The 20,886-nt window shown below is 22.3% G+C and overlaps 9 protein-coding genes across 9 annotated transcripts; 5 read left to right on the top strand and 4 right to left on the bottom strand.

The window, feature by feature from the left end:
* Positions 1–1,062: 1,062 nt before the first annotated feature.
* Positions 1,063–2,010, top strand: PVVCY_1304090 (60S ribosomal protein L6, putative; the record flags this gene model as incomplete). Its single annotated transcript, XM_008624081.1, has 2 exons — positions 1,063–1,108; positions 1,484–2,010. 2 exons carry the CDS (start codon positions 1,063–1,065, stop codon positions 2,008–2,010), a joined length of 573 nt encoding a protein of 190 aa, XP_008622303.1.
* A 685-nt stretch (positions 2,011–2,695) lies between these two features.
* Positions 2,696–3,490, top strand: PVVCY_1304080 (beta-hydroxyacyl-ACP dehydratase, putative; the record flags this gene model as incomplete). Its single annotated transcript, XM_008624080.2, has 2 exons — positions 2,696–3,251; positions 3,354–3,490. 2 exons carry the CDS (start codon positions 2,696–2,698, stop codon positions 3,488–3,490), a joined length of 693 nt encoding a protein of 230 aa, XP_008622302.2.
* Positions 3,491–3,635: 145 nt separating this feature from the next.
* PVVCY_1304070 (conserved Plasmodium protein, unknown function) lies at positions 3,636–5,921 on the bottom strand (the record flags this gene model as incomplete). The annotated part of the gene is made up of 13 exons (XM_008624079.2): positions 3,636–3,664; positions 3,805–3,841; positions 3,944–4,012; positions 4,237–4,392; positions 4,471–4,511; positions 4,655–4,667; positions 4,826–4,975; positions 5,099–5,161; positions 5,250–5,289; positions 5,438–5,464; positions 5,559–5,580; positions 5,677–5,718; positions 5,819–5,921. The coding sequence occupies 13 exons, from the start codon at positions 5,919–5,921 to the stop codon at positions 3,636–3,638; spliced, it is 792 nt and encodes a 263-aa protein (XP_008622301.2).
* A 464-nt stretch (positions 5,922–6,385) lies between these two features.
* PVVCY_1304060 (conserved Plasmodium protein, unknown function) lies at positions 6,386–6,855 on the bottom strand (the record flags this gene model as incomplete). Its single annotated transcript, XM_008624078.1, has 2 exons — positions 6,386–6,541; positions 6,670–6,855. The coding sequence occupies 2 exons, from the start codon at positions 6,853–6,855 to the stop codon at positions 6,386–6,388; spliced, it is 342 nt and encodes a 113-aa protein (XP_008622300.1).
* Positions 6,856–8,134: 1,279 nt separating this feature from the next.
* PVVCY_1304050 (conserved Plasmodium protein, unknown function) lies at positions 8,135–9,256 on the top strand (the record flags this gene model as incomplete). Its single annotated transcript, XM_008624077.1, has 1 exon — positions 8,135–9,256. One exon carries the CDS (start codon positions 8,135–8,137, stop codon positions 9,254–9,256), a length of 1,122 nt encoding a protein of 373 aa, XP_008622299.1.
* Positions 9,257–9,905: 649 nt separating this feature from the next.
* Positions 9,906–12,823, bottom strand: PVVCY_1304040 (palmitoyltransferase DHHC5, putative; the record flags this gene model as incomplete). The annotated part of the gene is made up of 6 exons (XM_008624076.1): positions 9,906–10,943; positions 11,112–11,225; positions 11,346–11,522; positions 11,666–12,102; positions 12,287–12,355; positions 12,685–12,823. The coding sequence occupies 6 exons, from the start codon at positions 12,821–12,823 to the stop codon at positions 9,906–9,908; spliced, it is 1,974 nt and encodes a 657-aa protein (XP_008622298.1).
* Positions 12,824–13,289: 466 nt separating this feature from the next.
* Positions 13,290–14,467, bottom strand: PVVCY_1304030 (conserved Plasmodium protein, unknown function; the record flags this gene model as incomplete). The annotated part of the gene is made up of 3 exons (XM_008624075.1): positions 13,290–13,999; positions 14,084–14,263; positions 14,377–14,467. 3 exons carry the CDS (start codon positions 14,465–14,467, stop codon positions 13,290–13,292), a joined length of 981 nt encoding a protein of 326 aa, XP_008622297.1.
* Positions 14,468–16,183: 1,716 nt separating this feature from the next.
* PVVCY_1304020 (conserved Plasmodium protein, unknown function) lies at positions 16,184–17,342 on the top strand (the record flags this gene model as incomplete). The annotated part of the gene is made up of 3 exons (XM_037634766.1): positions 16,184–16,334; positions 16,526–16,620; positions 16,719–17,342. 3 exons carry the CDS (start codon positions 16,184–16,186, stop codon positions 17,340–17,342), a joined length of 870 nt encoding a protein of 289 aa, XP_037490815.1.
* Positions 17,343–17,364: 22 nt separating this feature from the next.
* On the top strand, positions 17,365–20,266 carry PVVCY_1304010 (conserved Plasmodium protein, unknown function; the record flags this gene model as incomplete). The annotated part of the gene is made up of 2 exons (XM_037634765.1): positions 17,365–19,710; positions 19,808–20,266. 2 exons carry the CDS (start codon positions 17,365–17,367, stop codon positions 20,264–20,266), a joined length of 2,805 nt encoding a protein of 934 aa, XP_037490814.1.
* Positions 20,267–20,886: the final 620 nt, after the last annotated feature.

The following is a 20,886-nucleotide window of genomic DNA, read 5'->3' as shown; positions in this document are numbered from 1 at the left end:
TGGTAAATATTGTTTTGGTTGTAATATACATTTTTAAGAGATATAGAGAAACAGTGGAACCACAAGTAAATAAAACACATATATATATAACTATTTAAGCATGACTATCGTTTATTTTTTCAATAAATTTTTAATAAAAATAAAATATAATTCCATATTAATTCATAAATTTAATAATTTCCACAATTATATATATTAAAAAATAATTTATTCCCTATTTTACTACTAGGCTTATAATAATTTATATGTAGTGATTAAAGAGGTTAATTTTTTAGGCTATTTTTTTATACTTTTAAAAATTTCAATAAATATATAGAGAAATATTAATGTATAAAAAATGTATAAATTTTCTTGTTATTTCTTTTAATTTTTCCATATTTTCATTAAAAAAACAAAAAACACATTTTCATCGTTAATTTATAATTTTACCCTTATTATTATAATGAAATTATGGTGGGCCCATAAAAAAAGCCTGGAAAAAATCTATAAAAAATAATATATATACTAATAAGGAAAAAGGTGCTTAAACCCGTAGTTTATAATTATATATTTATATGCTTTATGTATTATATTACATTTATAAATTTGTAGAAGGTATATAAATTTTATATTTGAAGGAACGAACCGGCTTTATGCTATCTACTATATATATGATACATATTTATATATGAAATAATATATAGTGCTTAGCAATTTATGTGACATTTATTATATATGGGTAACTTATTTTACCATCAAAGAGTGACAAAAAATAAAAATAAAATAATAATGAAAATATATATAATAATATGTTGTATGTATATATTACATATAGTATTTATTGAGCGCACATAAAAAACTACTATATATAAAAACATTATATTTATTATTTATGGAAAAAGGAAAAAAATGAAATTATTTTATATACATTAAATAAATTTACCATTATTAAAGATCAATAATAATAGGAAGAAAAATAAAGGAAAATAATTATTTTTTAAAATTTACAAAAAAATTAAAAAAATAATAAAAAAGCCTTAAGATTAAAATTATATATTTTTTTTAATTATTTTTTTTTTAAAAATGAAAACCATAGTATCATCACAAAAAATTACAATTCCCGAAGGAGGTAAGATAACTAAATAAAACCAAAAAAACAAAAAAGAAAAATTTGCATATTTATATGTTTCATTATATGCTATATAATTTTATATATTTCACTTTAAATAAACTGGGTATATATATATGTATATCTATAAGCATGGTTGGTGGATATTTAATAAAATGCCATTGGCCGCGCTACTATAAATGTTGAAAATTTCGAGAGAAATACAAATGCATAGCTATATTATGTGATGAAATAATTAAACAAGCGTTTATATATATGTACATATAAATTTCATAAAGCATATTAGCCATTTGTAGATATATCAGTGCATATATTTTCCATTATTTTTTATTATATATCTTTAATTTGTTTATTATTTCCCCTTCTCCTTTACAGTTCAAGTTGCAATAAACTCAAGGAAAGTAACAGTAACAGGAAAACATGGAACACTAAAAAAGAGTTTTAGGCATTTACCAGTTGACATCAGATTAAACAAATTAAAAAAATACATAAAAGTAATTATGTGGTTTGGTGTACCAGATAGATTGGCTTGTATCAGAACTGTATGTACCCACTTAAAAAATATGTTTACTGGTGTTACTAAAAAGTTTTTATACAAAATGAGATTAGTACATGCTCACTTTCCTATCAATTCAAATATTGTCAATGATAATAAACTAATTGAAATAAGAAACTATTTAGGAGAAAAAAGAGTACGTTTTGTTAAGGCATTACCAGGTGTACTTATTGAAAAATCCCCAAGTGTTAAAGATGAAATATATGTTAGTGGAGCTGACATTGAAAATGTATCCTTAACTGCTGCTTTAATACATCAATCAGTTTTATGTAGAAATAAAGATATCCGTAAGTTTCTTGACGGTATTTATGTGTCTGAAGTCACAACTGTAGAGAAAGATGAATAATTTTTTTTTTTTTTTTTTATAATAATTATATATTTATACCTATAAATTTCATATATAATAATATTGAAATCGAACAAACAATATATCCTTATTAATACGCGTGTTATTACTAATGTACATATATTACATAAAACATTTTAAAACTTTTGTTACACTAATTAAACCTTAAAAATATACATAATTTTAGAGATACAAACAATTTAAATGGGAAAAATCCGAGAAAAATATGTTTACTTTTTTTCCATTTATGTTGCAAACTTGTAAAAAAAAATAAAATCTTTGGTTAGTAATTTTTTAAAACACTTTATACATTGTATGTCTTTCCTTTATAGCCATTTTTTATAAGCTTTTTTCGTCTCTCAAAACTATTAAAAAATAATAGTAACATAAAATTTTGCATTTACACACTTATATAGAAATATTGTAATGTTGTTATGCTTATTTTTTATCCAAAAAAAACTAAGAAAATAAAAATAGAATATGGTGTAATGTAAAATTTGTAAAAATAAAAAATCGAACAAATAAAATCGAACAAAAGTAGTGGCCAGTATATATGCCATAATTTTATTTCATTTTGATTGCCATTTTTTTGATATATTTACAAACTCAAGTTTGTTAAAAAATAAAAATTATTTTCACTAATTAATACATATGTGTGATATACTTATTTTATCTCTTAAAATACATGATGAAACTTTTTATAATTTTTCTTTACGTCCTTTTTCCAGTGTTGTCCTTGGGTGTAAAAAAGAAAGCCTTCAACTTTTTATTTCCATCCTTTGAACATATTAATAAAAAAAATAATTTAAAAAAATCAAACAAAGGGATAAATAAAAATGATAATATAAAAATATATACAAATAATATTGAAAAGGATCATGACAATATTAGTGCAAAAATTATATCATCTAATATTGTATCAAATTTAAATTCAGAAATAATTAATATAGATGAAATAAAAAATATACTTCCCCATAGATATCCATTTCTACTTGTTGATAAAGTATTATATATACAACCAAATAAAAAAATTATTGGTATAAAAAATGTTACAATGAACGAACAATTTTTTAATGGTCATTTTCCACAAAAGCCAATTATGCCTGGTGTTTTACAAATAGAAGCCTTAGCACAATTAGGTGGCATATTATGTCTTAAAAATGAGGAGAATAAAAGTAAAGACAATTTATTTCTTTTTGCAGGAGTAGACGGAGTAAAATGGAAGAAACCCGTTCAACCAGGTTGGAATAACGGAACCAGACAATCATATATTTCACATATATATTTCATATATATATATTTATTAAATTTGTTACATTTTTAATTATTTATTGCTTGTTCAGGTGATACATTAGTGATGGAAGTAGAACAAATTTTGTTCAAACCCGCACTCGGAATTGCCAAGTTAAAAGGAGTTGGATATGTAGGTAATGATACAGTGATAGAAATTGAGAAGATGATTTTTGCAATGTCAAAATGATATAATATAAGGAATGAAAAATAAAAAAAAAGACAAAATAATAATAATGATTAATCTTTTAATACAACTTATTAATTGGTCACCAAAAAAAATTGAAACAGTGATATGGTACAATCACGATACAATAAAATAAGCATTTACAACTTCATGCCATTTTTGACATTATTGATAAATCTGTAATATAAAAAGTGAAAAATAGCCATATATAAATATATGAAATTTTTATTTTGATATAAAAATAATTTGCTTATTTATATGTAAATTTTTTTTGAAATTTTTTTTTGAAATTTTTTTTTGAAATTTTTTTTAAATACCTCCATATACTCTGCATAAAGCAGTAGAAGCTTTTACCTATGAAAGAAGATTGCATATTTTTATACATGTAAAATGGGTATATTAAAAAACTGTAATATATATATAAAAGTATGTCTTAGTATGGGTCAATGTAATTACCACTTCCCAAACAGAGGATGTAGCCATAAAGAGGGTTGAAAAGACAGGGTAAGGCAACTTGCATGTGTACTAAATATAAAAAAAATGTAGAGAAATAAGCTAAAATGAAATAATGGAAAAATAGGAAATTCTCACAATAATATTATTTACGCTATTCATTCTTTTAAAAGGGCAATAAATAATAATACATTTTTTAAAAAATTTCATTATTAATATTGCTTGTGCAGGAAAAATGGCATTTTATTATGACCAGTAATAAAAAAAAATGTTCATATATTTATATATATTATTACCGGGAAATTCTTTAAGGCACACACATGTACAGGTCCAATAAAAATACAGGCACATAAAACAGCCATCATTACAGTCACAACATGTGTTGTAACTAAAAAAATGTCATATGCAAAATCTGCTCCACTTCGAACATATGTGCATATGTTCATCATATTCTATTAAATAAAAAATTTTAAAATAGCGAAAAAAAATAGCTAGCTAATTATTATAAAATTTTTTTTTTTCATTATTACCTCTAGTTTTTTGCATTCCGCCTCGGTATTACAGGGAGTATCTGTTTAAATAATAAGCAAAAAATGGATAGATAAATAAATAAATAAATGAATGAATAAAACAGACGTAAGTGCATAGTATATATTTGCTAATTTATTTCTCTTTTTTAAGCTGAATATGCATATTTTTTATTTCCTTTCTAACCCGCGTCTAGCTCCTTAAATTAAACAAAATTATAATATATATGTTAAATTGAAAAAAATAAAAGACTTATTAAATGGGTATTAATATGGAATTATGTATATTTTTGCCTAATAAGCATAATAGCGGTCATAAATATATATGGGGTCGAAGAAAATTCTCATGGAATATAACCTGTGCTAAAGGTTTTAGTTTTGTAATTTCCTTGTATGCCTCAAAATTTGGTGTAACATATTGTGTTTCAATTTCTTTCAATTTTATAAATTGTTGTTTGATTAAATTTATCATGGACTTAGCTAGTATTTTTTGTGAATCATTCGAATTCTTCAATTCATAGAAAATAAGATAGAAAAACATATATATTATGAAATAATTGGAAGGAATGTATATGCACATATATATATCGAGATAAATTACTAAGATAGTTGGATAAAAAGAAAAACTTACCTCATTCATCAAACTATCATATTCTTGAATGAATCTATCCCCTGCGTACTTTCTCATGGAGATCTAAAAAATGCAAAAAAATGTAAAAAAAAAATAAGCAGCACAACAGTATATTTGCATATGCATTACTATTAAATAGATCCTGTTTTACCTTTAACTTTTCTTCGTCGGATGGACTCAAAAATACATCACTATTTTCATTAAAAATAAATAAGACAAATAATTCATAACGTTTATTTTTAATAACTTTTGTTAATTTCAAAATAAATCATTTATACTTATAGTTTTTGTTGTAAAGTTTTTGGCATATTTTTTGGACATAATTTTTTAAATACTTACTCGTTTTTGTAATTCTTTATTATTTCCCTGAACATGTACATATAAATTTATTATTTTTATAAAAGGCAGTAATAAGTTTATCTATATGTATGCACGTATGTAGTGTCATTTTTTGTTGAACCTAAAAACGGCTACATCCTTGTCTATTTTAAATATAAAAACAAAAATAAGTGAATATTATCTCTTAAAAAGTAAAGATATAAGCATATTTGTTTATTATATATTCATATATTAATCACCTCCATAATCTTCTCGTAGGTGTCTTTCTACAGTTTTAGTAACTGATAGCAAATTAAAAAGGAAGGAAAAGATGGAGAAATATAAAAGCACAGGTTTTATTTTTTAAGGTGAAATTATTTATTTTTTAATTTTTTTTTTTACAATTTTTATGAAAAACATTTGTACTAAATAGAGATAAAGAAAAATATCCCTCTAAAAAAATTATAAGATAAATTAGAACATATACTTGCATTCCTTTTTTCATTTTGAAACAAATAAATTATTTATTAAATTTTAATAATAGTGTGCCCTCGAAAAGTTATGCTTATATTTATGTTTTTTTCTCACTAATAAGTAACAACAAAAAAGTGTGTAAACAAATGTTTGAAAAAAAAGAATAATTTTAAATAACACCAATAGGTTGTAAGCCGTCTACATATCAATACAATAAGTCTATGTATGATTATTTCTTATCATATGTAACAATAATTATTATTTTTTATATTATTTTCCTTTTATTTATGTTTACATATTTTATAGGGTATGTATGTACAGCTTGAAAGCACTCAAATTATGTGCCCATTTTAGCTATATATTTTTTATTTATAATTTATATAAAAAGTTAAATACCAAAAAAAGAAAAACATAAGAATAAAAGTACATAAAAAATGAAGAATTTAAAAAAGTATAATTTTTCATTTTTTGTAAAAAAATATATTTATTGATATCCTATGAATTAACAGCTTGATCAATTAAATATAAGTCATGTTGTATCCTCCAGTTTTTTATATTTTTATACTTGGTCGATGAATCATAAAAGCTTTTTAAATGGTCACTTTTTGAGTATTCATAAAATATTTCTTCTGTATATCGATCTATATCAACCTAATAACATGTAAGGAAAACAAAATAATAAATGTGTGTGTAAGGAGTGAAAGTAAATAAATATACACACACACACATATATATATATATGCATATTTTATGAGATTGAGTTAATTATTTAAATGTACTTGTCTTATATATTGATATATAGATAGGGGAATAAATACTGGTAGCATTGTCCTGAAAAATGTCCCAGTTTTTATTACATTTTTGATTAATGTTTTTGAAAACTTGTCATAACGAAATTTGTTGCAAATTAATTTTAAAGGATAGCTATTTAAAAAATTGTCAAAAATAAAATAATAATTTCTCATTATGATAATAAATATTCCTTAAAAACAATAAGATTAAAAAAGGAATTCCATAAATTATACTAACATATTTAAGCTTGGATATATTAAAGGAAAAGTTACTTTTTCCCTTTTTTGTTTTTTATAAATGGTATATAAATATTTTGTTTACACTTTCTTTTATCACTATTAATAAAAATTAACAAAATTATTTTTTAATTTATATAAATAAAATAAAAAAAATTATTTATTAAACTCCATATTATACAGGTATGTATATATATGACCTTATTATACACAGGGGGAAATATTATGTAGAAATAAAAATGTAAATACATATAGGAAAAATAAAAATTATATTTTAAACATGAAAAATGGTACTGCACAAAAAGTTTAAATTAAGAATAAAATAATACCTTTTATTATTTTTTAAAAAAATGGCTTAAATTGTTTTTCAATAGTTTACACATTATCTTATAGAACATATGTTTATGTACTATTTAAAAAAGGTGAAAAAAAAAAACACAAGAAAATAAGTCCTCCTCCAAAAATATAACTAAAGTTACATACATAGAATTCTTTTTATATATACAATCTTGACATATTTACATATGCTTGATTCTAGCTCTTTTCCAATCTGTTCTTTTGATATTATATTTTCTTAATAGAACAAATAAAAAATATATCTGCTCATAATTTTTATTATTTTTTGGAATAGTTTGCAAACAAAAACATTTATATATATATACATGGTTAGACGGGTGTTATAAAAAAATATAAAATAAATGTATGTACGCATATGCCTATATATATGTGCATACACTATTATGTATGTTACAAATTTTTTAAGAGAAAAAATAACATTAATATAGCTTAGTCACCCTTTTGAATTTAAATTGTTGTAAGCATTATTAAGTGAATAAATGTATATGAAAATAATGGGAAGGATAAGGGGAAAATTATTTTTTAAATAAATTATTTCCCACATGCTTGTTTAAAACGTTTTCTATACATCATGTTGATACGTTGCACATGTACCTGAACCCGAAAAGATAAAAAAAAAAATAATATCATAAAAAATACATAAAATATATAAATAGGAATAATTTCCTTTTATTTTTATACAAAATTGAATAGGTGCAATTCTATAACAACATATAAATTTTATTTGAATTTTTTTCCATTCCAAAGAGACCAGAACATTTCATTGATATTTCATATTTATACAACTTTATAAAAATAAGCAATTTTTTTTGTAATAACTTTTTTATTTTTGAATTATTTTTTTTGTATTATATTTTAAATGGAATATTTAAGTAAATTTTACATTAAAGGTATGAGAAAAGAAAAAGAAAATGTGTACTATGATGAGGACATTGTAAAAAAAATTAAATTAAAAAATTGTTGCAAAAGATGGAGTAATAATATAAATAATGAAAATGATTTTATAAATTATAAAAATGAAATCGATGAAAATTCCTTTTTAAAAGTTTTAGAAAGAACATGGAGACATTTCTTTAATAATGAAAAAAAAGCCCAATTAATTTATCATGAAAATGATGCAACTTTGAACACATTACCAAATTTTTTAATTATTGATACTGTGACAAATGCCGAAGTAAATGTCCTGCCTAACAATTCTAACACAGATAGTAGCCTTATTATATCTGTAAAAGAAGATGATCAAAACTATCTTTTAAATGATAGTTTAGATATAATTGAAAATGAAGAGAGTCTCAATACATCTATTAGTAATTTATCTGACTATGAAAATAGCTGTTCAAGTGCTCCTATCCGTTTAACAGATATATATACCCGAGTACAAGTTACTAAAGAAAATTTATGTACAACGACATGTATTAGAATAGATATAACATCTGCAATTGAAACAAATAATTCTTCTTATAGTGAAAATGATATAAGCTCATATATTGAAGATGATACCACTGGTTGTATTGAAAATAATTCCAATTCAACTATTAACCCATCTATACATTTATTTGATAATAAAAAGGGTGATACTTTTTTTAGCCATACATCAGATAAAAATATAGAAATAAAAAAAAAAATTAATAAAAATAATTCATTAAATAAAAAACGTATAAATATATATCATAAACATGATGATACATATAAATTTTACGATAAAGACATTGATGACTTTTTAATTTTACCTGATATAATAATGGATAATTATGACGAAAAAAATAATAAACAAAATCAAATATACAATGAATCTACAACCTTTAGTAATCTGATTATGACCGACAAAGAGGTACCAAATACCAACACTGAAAATAGTACTGATAGAAATAATTTGACAACCTCAGATAATAGTAATGTTAGTTCTTCCTCTCAATTAGCCATAAAAAATGAAGTATCAAATAGTATAATTCCAATGGAAGAAACACCAAATCGACAATAGGGAAATATTAATTCAGGAGTTCACAAAGAATTAATCAATATACCAAAAAAACAAAATAAAGACAAAACTAAAACCTTTATATCAATGAATAAAGTTTATTTAACATATCTTTATATGTATAAAACTTTGAGCATATTGTTTATCCTTTTATCATTGTATATGTATTACCAACTATTTGTTATTGGATTAGTTGAAAATGAATATTTAAATAAAAAAAGTTCCTTCAACTCACATTATTTATTTTCATTCTCTATATCCTTTCCCATTTCTATACTATTTGTAATTTTATTTTTTGACGTTTTTATCTTTGTAATCCTCATTTGTTATTCTCATTTTTTTTTAAAGATTTTATATCAATTCATAAAAAAAAGGAGTTATTGTGGGAATAGTCGAATAAAAATTATTCCTGGTCATAAAAAAATGAACCTTTTGGGAAATAATCGAATAAAAATTATTTCATGGTCATAAAAAAAAATATTATACATATTCGTGTGTAAGCATATGGAATTAATGATATATATAAAAGTGTTACAAGCATAATTATAAATATGTAATAAAAAAATACTGTGTATTAATTTCATATTTACACAATTTGGATTATTAATAATTTTATTTTCCTTTAATTGGATCACCATTTTGGTATTTTTCATTAATTTTGTTTCGCATAAAATTGACTCAGCTTTTTATTTAGCCCTTCTACAAACTGTCTTACTTTATCGCTTTTTACATTTTCATCAATCTCAATAAATTTCTTTTGGTTTTGAGTTAATTTATCTTTTGATTTTGTCAAAAAGTTTAATACATTCTTATAAACACCACGGTCAAATGGGTTTTTAAATTTCCTTACAACAACAGGCTCATTATTTTCTCCAATTTTTAATTCATAAGTAAAAAATTTTTTTGAGGAATATAATTTAATTTTTTCATTTAATGTGATATTCTCTAATATATTAAAAACTGATCTTATAAAAACATTTCCCATAAAATATATAAATAATAGTGAAATTATTAAAACAGATAGACATATATAGAAATATATATTATGATAATTAAATTTTATTTTTATAATAAATAATAAATTAAAATATAAATTATATAGCGAAAACAAAATATTTGATAATATCCAGCTAAGGAATATTCTCGCATTGTCTATTCCCATACAATTTAATGTAAATATACAATGATGATCAAATATATCAATACATTTATCACAAAGGGCACAATGTTTTGTTCTTGGATTTTTAAAAAGGAAACAAGTTGGGCATAACATATTAATATTAAATGCTGATATTTCAAATTTATTTATTTCCCATTTTATATTAAGATCATTTTTTAATTCAAAAATATTTTTCGATTTAATCCCATTACTGAATTCATTTAATTTATATTTTGTTTCATATGTTTTTATTTCCTTTTCAATATTTTTTATAATATATTGAAATGTTAAATTTTGTTTAGCCCTATTTTCTTGTTCTATATTCATATTATTATGTCCATCCTTTAAATATTTTTTTTGTTGTTTTACTTCCTTTTCTTTTGAATTATTTCCATTATTTGGGTCAAATATTCCAAGTTTTGAATCATCTAAATATCCTGGATTACTTGAAACGACAAAATAATAAATGACAAATAATAAGGGATGAAATAAATCTAAAAATATATTCTTATCTTTCGTATGTACTCGTGTCTGTAATGTGTAAAAAAAATATGTACAACTATGCAACTAGCCATTAATTTTTTTTTTTATAAAAATTTATTTATTATTTAATACACATGGCTATTATCTCTTATCATCCCCGTGCAAAAGACATTCATTAAATTTGTGCACACATAATTGTACTGTTTTCATTATTACGTAAAAGTAGTAAACAATATTGAGATAAATATATGCCAGAACAACGAGAAGAGGATATATAATGAGAGCTTTATTTTGGCTGCATTTTAACAGGATGTTCTGTATAATTGATAACTGACAAAAAGAGAAATATAAAAATGTATATATGTGTATAATAATATGATTATAACCCTAAGAAAAAATATATATGCACACACAAATTTAGGTATATAAAATAAAAATTGAATAACGTACATTTTTTTTTTTTCTAATTATGTAGGGGCCTATATATCCATTATGCTCATATAAGGCATCAAAATTTGATCTTTTGTTTTGTTTGCATAATTCTCCTATTTGTTTAGACTTAATAAATTTATAGATTCTTGGATCTACTTTGTCTTTATATTCTTCAATAAATTCAATAGGATTTTTCTTAAAATGAATAAAAAGTATGAACATATTTTATGAATATACAGAATATGCATGGGTATATATTTTCTCTCTTTTTTTTCGAATGAATTTGATTTAACACAAATAGTAAATATATATATCAATGGGTGTTAATAATTTATTACTTTGTCATCCGTTGATATGTCATAAATATTTTGATGCCGGTTTATGATTAAATAAACAACTGCTTCGAAAGCATTTCCAATGATTGCTTTTTGTAATGTATAAGCTGGCTTATCAAAATTAGTTAAATATAAATTATTCATAAATATTGAAAAAAGGCGAAGAAAATATATATTATTATTATATGCTGCCCAATCAATAATAGAACAGTTGTTAAAATCTTTATATGTTATTGGCAATTCTAAATTAATTAAATACAAAAAGGGTAACAAATAATTATACTGGACACTTATTGTTAAGCAGTTATATCCCATATTATCTACTTCATATAAATTGCATTTATATTTTTTCAATAAATAAATCATAAAAATGTTATTTGAGCTAACTGCCCAAAAAAGTGGGGTCTGATCATTGTGCGATTTTATATTCGGATCCGCTCCTTTTCAGAAGAAAAAAAAGAATGAAAAAAAAAAAAAAGAAAAAAAAAATTATATTAGTAAACACATTGGCTAGCTTGAGTAATAGGAGAAGTGCATATCGAATTATATGCTTCTTTACTTGGTTATGACAATATTTCATGTATTATTGTGGAGTGAAAATATGTACATTCTTATTCATTTTACCGTTTTCTAATAAGTAATAGACCAAGTAAACGTTGTTCAGAAAAACTGCCCAATGAAGTAGGGTATTCCCTGTGAAATCAAAATAAATAATAAGAGAAAAATAATGAATGGTGCAATTATTTGGCTACACAGTTGTTTCTATATATTTATATAAAGACAGATATTATATATTTTGTCATATGTACACATATTTACACATATTTACGCATATTTACACATATTTACGCATATTTACACATATTTACACATATTTACGCATATTTACACATATTTACGCATATTTACGCATATTTACACATATTTACGCATATTTACACATATTTACGCATATTTACGCATATTTACACATATTTACACATATTTACGCATATTTACACATATTTGCATGTCTTTTTAACCATTTTCATCTTTTGAATTAATTAAATTTTTATTTTGTTCTAAAATATAATAAATTTGTTCATCATTTTGTTTTATCAAAAGAAATAATATTTCATTATTATAAGTCCAATTTTCTGAGTGGGTATATGACACATTCATTCTATTTAAAAGTTGGGACTTGTTTGTAATATTACAATTTTCCGATTATATATAATATATTTTTATGTGTAAAAACACGAATAATTTTAAATACGTTAAGTCTTAATATTCATTTTTATCAAATATGCAAACAAATCTCAAAGATATAGATTGCATTTGTATATGTTCGAGCTGTTTATTTTTCAAGCCGGCATTCTTATGTGAATTTTATATACCTGCTTTTTATTTTATCGCTTAACTCTTAAAAATGGCTTTATTTTAATATACTTTTTTAAAGGTTTATAGACGAGGACAAAATAGATATTCTAAGCATTTTTATCAAATATCACTTAAATATATAAAATAACATAAACACATTTTTAATTGAAAAAAAAATAACATGAATTATTTTGAGAATATTTTTTTTTTCGTTAAATTATGTTATAATTAAAAAAAAAAAAAAAAAAATTTACCTTATTGTTTATAATTATGTTTTTTTTTCATTTTCTTCTTCACTTGATAAAAACTTATTATGAGAAATTAAATTAATTTTTGGTAGTTTTATAACATCGTCTTTTTTTTCTTTATTACTTTTAATATTTACAAACTTTTTATTATTATCCAGTATATAATTTATAGCCATGTTGTCATTATTTTTTTTATTTGTATTACATTTTGTTTTTTTCAATATTTCCTGATTATTTTGATTTATATTATCCAAATTGGTTAGCTTGTTATTAGGTAGGTTAATAAAATTATTATGTTTTTTTTTTTTCCTTTCTTTTTTATTATGTCTTAGAACATTTTCATTGCTCTTCTCTTTTATTTCATCGATTGGCTTATCCTCAAAGTTGTTTCCTTCTTCCTTTGGTGTCTTCTTTTCTTCTTCACTAATTTGTATGATAGGATTTATTTGATTTTCTTCATAACATATTATTGGCTCTGAATGTTTTTGTCTACTCATCTCTTTTGTTTCTTTTTCCTTTTCTTCTTCATTTTCATTTGGCTTATTTGGTTGAACCGCTTCGGATGCAAGCATATTAAATTTTTTTTTTTTTTTTTTTTTGGATTTTTTCTTTTTATGTGACTTCTTCAGATCATATTTGTCTCCCAAACTTTCTGGGTTGTCTTCTTCATTTGGCTGACTATTAAAGTTGTCTATAATTTTGTTTTCCATATGTGGTAACTCCTTCAAGCCTAAACAAAAAAAGTGATAAAAAATGTAAGTTAATTTTTTACAATATGTATATATACGATCATGGATAATATGAAGTGACACACCTTGTGCTTGTTCATTTTCTTGGCTTATGCTAAATCTGGTGGGCACATTAAAATTCGATCCACGCTTTAATTTTAAATTGTACACAATTTGGTGAACACTATTTTTATGTTTTTCTACAATGTCGTCATAAATATTTTGATCTAAACAATCTGGTTTTAAACTTTGATTATTTTCATTACCTTTTACATTGAAAAAAAAAAAAAAAAAATATTTATTAATTTGTAATTTATTCGGTATATGCTACAAAAGTGATTATATAAACATACGTATGTACAATGAAGAGTGAAAGTACCATAAATTAAATTATAAAAGTAGTTTGATATTGTACTAAAGTAATCATCACTTTGTTCTTCACGTTTTTCATCCCCTTTTTGTTGAGACATTTTAATGAATAGACAGGAAAAAAGACAAAAAACAAATAAACATTGAGAAATACTAATAATATATATTTTTATTAAAATTTATACACATTTTTTTTATAAGAACATGCACAATTACAATTGCTTATTTTAAAACAGTAATGTGTGTTCCATTATTTTATAGTATATAAATATATTTCAAAATTTTTTCCAAATTTTTTCCAAATTTTTTCCAATTTTTTTTCAATTTTTTTAAAAACCCCTTACAGTGTGTAACAATTTAATGACATAATATTTACATCATTGCATGCTTATAGAAATGTATGTTGAAATATTTTTTTAAACATTTAAAAGGAAGAAACAAAATTGATAAGATGAATAAAATGAATGGAGTGACCTTGTAGAAACCAATTTTTTGTTGTACATTTTTTTTTAATACAACAAATAAAATACAAAAAAAATCTCGTATATTAAAATTAATATACATTAATTTGTGTAACAAATAAATTATAAGGAAAAAAAATAAGAATAAATAAATAAGTAATATATTGAAATAATATTTATGTCTTATAAATTTAATTAATTTCGAATTTTATAAAATAAGCATATCCAATAAATCTCTTCCCAATGAATGATTTTTAACACGTGTAACTGTAACTATTAAACACCAAATTAGTCAACCATTTTGTTTACCTTATTTTGTAATTATTTATTTTAAAAAAAAATATAATGGCTCGTTAAGATTTATTTTTTGGTTTCCTTAATTATGTATATATATATTTTATAGAAATTTCGTTCCTTGTTTTATTTTTTCAAATGTATTTGTGTCTTAAAAAGAATGGAAGTCTCATTATTAAATATGCTTCAAACTAATGAGACATTAAAAATTGTTTGTAAAAATATAAGAATATTTTTTGCCATAATTCATAATGTATAAATCAAAAGGGAAACATTTTATCCTCAAGGCCAATTAAATTATATTGGTGAATGACATATAATTAGAAATAAAGAACATACCTTAAATAAGTAAATATATATACATGCTACTAATATTTTTATGTAAGACAAATATAAATGAAAAAGTAAATATTTGTGTGTATGACTATTCTTTAAAAAATCCCTTATTAATATATATTTTTCTCAATGTGTGTAATATATATATTTTTTTAAATTAGTTTAGCAAAATATTAAGAATGAATAAAATATAATATTTTCCAAATGCACAAATAGTATTAATGATTCTTCTTTCTTTTTTTTTTTTTACGATCATATATTCTTATATGCTTTTTCTCTGTTTCCCTTAATTTTAATTTTTTTTTTTTTGTGTGTTGTTTTAAATTTATTATTTTTTGCGTAAATTTTTTATATAGGGAAAAACAAAAAATAATGCAATTTCATGAAATATTTCCTTATCCTATTTTTACAATTTTATTTTATTATTTTTTTCTCTATTCTTTTACCCCATTTTTTTCGTGTCACAACTCGTATTCTTTTTTTTTTTTTTTAAAAAACAATTTTGAAATATAATAAATAATCTAAAATGTGTTTGATGATAAATATTTGAAAGAAAAATACCTAAAAAGTGTATTTTCATTTTTTTTGATTAATTATTACATTCATTTTTTATGTTAATCTTTTCACTAACTTTTTTAAGTAAGCATTTTTTTTCGTTAAGTTTGTATATCTTTTTTTTATGCTTATTATTATTTTTTTATATTTTTTATGAATGTCAATTAAAACATGGTGAATTATGATGATGTAACTCAGACGTTGTTGATAGACCGTATAAAAATACAATATGACTCAAATAGCCATTGGCATAAATATTTAAAATATAGTTTAAGGAACCCTCATTCTTTTGATTATCCTGATAAATTATATATTGGAAATTGTACTAGATCAACACAAATAATATATATACACACATCACTTTTGTTTTCTTATTTTTTTATAATGTCTACTCCTTTTTAATCTTACATGTGTGTGTGTACACATAATTGTTATGTCTTAGCAAAGTATAATATTATGCATAAAATTGACCATACATATGTTTGTCCTTTTATTTTATTCACCAAACTTTAGGCAACAACAATGATTTCGACTACTTCAACTCAGTCTTCTTGTCAAAAGGATATAAATTAAGAAACATTGAAAAGGTTGACAATGATGACAGTAAGGTAGGACCCTAAAGTAGTTACTAAAATATTCTCATATTTACACATGCGTATAATGCTCATACACATGATTTCTTATTGACACACCTTTCTTTCTTTAGGGGGGAGCTAAAAAGTACTTGCTCGAAATTGAAATGCCGGAAGAAAAAGAACTTATGAAAACCGAAGAAATGCTAATTCGAAAAATTGTGCACTTGTTTAAAGAGTGTATGTATTATTTTATGTGTTTTAATGAAAAAGATGGACAAATATTAGAAAAATATAAAAATCAAAATAATCGGGATATTAAAGATAATAGTGAATATGAACTTTTTAAAAGTCTAAACGATTGTATAATACAGTTACATGATTCAAGAATAAAAAAAAATCAAGCATTAATTATGACTAATGAGTTTAGTGGTATTTTTACACCCGAATATGTCAAATTAACTAAATATAGTGATAGTTTTTTAAAATTATTAAAAGAAAATAATATAAAATATTATGATTTATTTTATGAAGAAATGCAAAATAATGATACATATAAAAAAAAAAAACAACATTATGAAAATTTAAAAAATTCATCTTTTGTACCTTTAACAAAAGGAGAAATATCTTTAGCCTCTAAAAATAATGTAGCAGAAAATAATCAGCTTCAAAACTTAACTAATAAATCCACATATCGAGATAAAGGAGGGAAAGACAAAAAAAAAAAAAAAAAAAAAAAAAAGAAAACATCAAGATGACATTGATGAAAGTTCGGAACAAATGAACTTAAGTAATAGTGACGATAAAAGTGGGGATGACAATTTTAGTGAAACTGATAATGGTGTGAAAAAAAAAAAAAAAAAAAAGACAAAAAAACAAATTGAAAATAATGAAAAAAATGAAAACCCAAACGAGCTTGGAATTGTGTTATATGATAATGAAGAAATATGCAACTACTTGAATGTAGAAAATCCAAAAAGAAGCATTACAGATGATCGTGTAAATGCATATGACGAGTTTAATAATAAGAATGTGGATTTAAAAGGAAATGCAAAAATATTTAATTTACTAAATAAACAAGTAGATTCAGAAGAATATATATATAATGAATTAAAAGGTGATTTTATGAAAGAAATAAATTTACCTAATAATTATAATTATGATGTAAATATAATAGAAATATGTGAAAAAGATGTAAAATTTTTTTATAGATGTGTAGCAAAACATATTAATAAAAAAAAAGACAAGATAAAAGTATATTATATAATAAGTAATTTTATATTTTTCTTTTCAAAAATGTATAAAAATACAATAAATTTTGATGATAATGTACATAAAGATATTAATAGAAATTTCGATTATAAAAGTATAATAATACAAGGAAATATGATTCCTTATAATTTTTATATTTTATTAAAAGCTCTTTATTTAATGAATACTTATAATGTTATGAATAATTTATATATAATGGTAGATTATGATGAAAGAAAAAATAAATCTTTACATTTTTTAAATATGATAGAAAATAAATTTTACGATAATTTTAGAAAATTTGAAAAAAATATTAAATCAAATTTTATTTATATTCATAAATTTTTACAAAATATTATACCAATAAATAAATTCTTATTATCAAAAGGAAATATATATAAAAATTCTGAAAATATTCCTTCATCTTTTGTAAACGATGATTTATTACAATTACAATATAATCCCCCAACTCAAACAGAAACAGATGCTATTGTTTTGTATCAACAAACAGATAATACACTTCCTACTCATAACAACAACAACGATCCATCTATTGTTGAAACTTCATTTACAAATACTGTACAAAATATACAACAAAATTATATCATATATGACCCTTTAAATAGTTACAAACTTATCTCAAATGTTGTAAAAAGACATTGTAAAATAATCGAAGAAAAAGATGTACATAAAATAATAAATGAATTAAATGATATTAATGATAATTATACTAAATATTTACTTAAAGATAAAAAATTATTATATACTGTTGAAGGATATGAAAAAAATACTCTTATCCATAATATTTTACTAAATAATATATTTTTTGATACTTATATTTCTTCTATTTGTATATACTATATTAATAATTATATGGACAAATATGAAGAAATAAAAGCTATTCCTTTATTTAAACCTTCTTATTTTAATATTATGATAAATAAAATTAAAAAAAAAAAAATTTTAAAGGCTCAAAAAGAAGGTACCCATACAGCCCAACATACTGTAGATAAATTATGTAATAATTTTTTTAAAAATTCATTTGCTTCAATATTAAATACACAAACAAAGGATGAACAAGCACGAGAAGGCTATTCAAAAGAAGCCCCAACACAATCACATACTAATGATATACCTCTTAATCAAGACACTGCTAATAATAATTCCTCATCAAGTCTAAACAAAATTGGAAATAATATTATGAGCAAAATAATGAGTAGTATCACATCTGGGATTGGAAATGAAATAAAAAATGATAATACTGCCGAAAATGCTGATACAATTATTAATGCACAAGTAGAGAATCCGAACATCCAAAACAATGACAATGATGACAAACATAATGAAATGCCAACAATTATAAACGAAGCTATTATTAAAAAACAAGGAATAACTAATTCTGTTACATGCATATTTGCTTTCATAAATGATAGTAACACTAATGTATTTAGCAAAAAAGAAAAAGAAATTCGTGAACTTATTATATATGTATTAAAAAAAAAAGAAGCTGAATATTCAAATGATTTAACTAAATATACATTCAAATATAGAAACAGTATAAATGATGCAATTACATCAAGTGAAATTGAAATACGAAAATATGACAATAAACAATTATTTATTTTTGGAATTGTATTATCTAATGATATATCTAATCCAAAACTTCAAGTAGATATAAATGCTTTATATAATTTAAATGAAACTCTTCATAAAAAATATAGTTCAAAAAAATTTTATATCCAAACTGATTTATTTACTTTTTATTGGATATATGAAGTTCATGTTTATGGTTTTATATCCCTAAAAGGAAAGGAAGATGACCATAGAATTGTTCGTCACAATGATAATATTTATAGAATGCCCTATGATGTGAAGGTAAGCCAAGCTAAAGTTGTGTATACCTATTCATATATATACATGCATATTCCTGTTTATATATATACTTGCTTATCTATTTCCTATACCTTTTCAGTGGGAAAGCAAAGTTTTGTGGGGATATTACCTGTATGTAATTCAAGACAGTATTGATAGCAAATATTCAGAAGAAACAATTAGAAAACTGAGACAAGAAGGAATTAATTTAAGATTATGCTCTGAACAGTTTGATGTTAAAATAGTTGAAAACGATATTAATGAAATATTAAATATGCATGATTTAAATTTTAGTGATTTAAAATATCTAAATAAAAATATATTTATGAATATGATATTTTTAATTGAAAATGGACATTTAACATATTTTGGTTTTATGAACACAGAAAATATGGAAATAAATCAAAAAAATCATTATATATCTATAAATATTTTTAAAAAATATGTATCTTTTCCATCTTATAATTTTAGTATACCTCTATTAAATGACTCATGGATCACAGATGTTTTGTCAAGCCAGGCGCTACTGCCATTCAATAATTACTTTTACAAATTTTGAAACATCCGCAAAAATGGTACACATGTGTACGCACATGAAAACCCTTTTTTTTTTTTTTTTTTTTCTTTGTCATACTATAATATGCTTTATAAAGCATTATGCATATATATGGATACATATGGAAACGTATGCTATTCCTATATTCCTTATTTCGTCTTTTATTTGTTGCTAAAAATGCATCTCTCTAATGATGAACATCATTTTTTACATTTTTAACCTGAATTATTAATGCATTATTAGCTATTTTTTATTTTTTTATTATTTATTTTTTTTTTTTAACTTATTTTGGCTACATTTGCACACATTTATATGCATAAAAGTGCGTTCCATTTGGGGGGGCTCACTTTTTAACCTTAACATTCAGAAAAAATTGAATCTTTGATTATTTAAAATTTTTTAACAAAAAAATCAAATCAAAAAATGTGTTATATAAAATAAAATAAACATATTTGTTCGTATTTTTTTATTATTTTAAAACAAAAAAATCCATATTATATTTGGTTTAAAATGTGTTAAAAAAGGTAAAAACAAATAAGTAAAGAACTTAAAAAAAAAAGTTGAAAGAAATAGAACAAACATAATGAAACGAAATATAGTGGAATAAAAAAGTGACATAATTC

Source organism: Plasmodium vinckei (genome assembly GCF_900681995.1).
Source record: "Plasmodium vinckei vinckei genome assembly, chromosome: PVVCY_13".
Classification (NCBI taxonomy): domain Eukaryota; phylum Apicomplexa; class Aconoidasida; order Haemosporida; family Plasmodiidae; genus Plasmodium; species Plasmodium vinckei.
The sequence above is the reverse complement of the archived record's forward strand: the minus strand, read 5'-3'. Positions and strand labels throughout refer to the sequence as shown.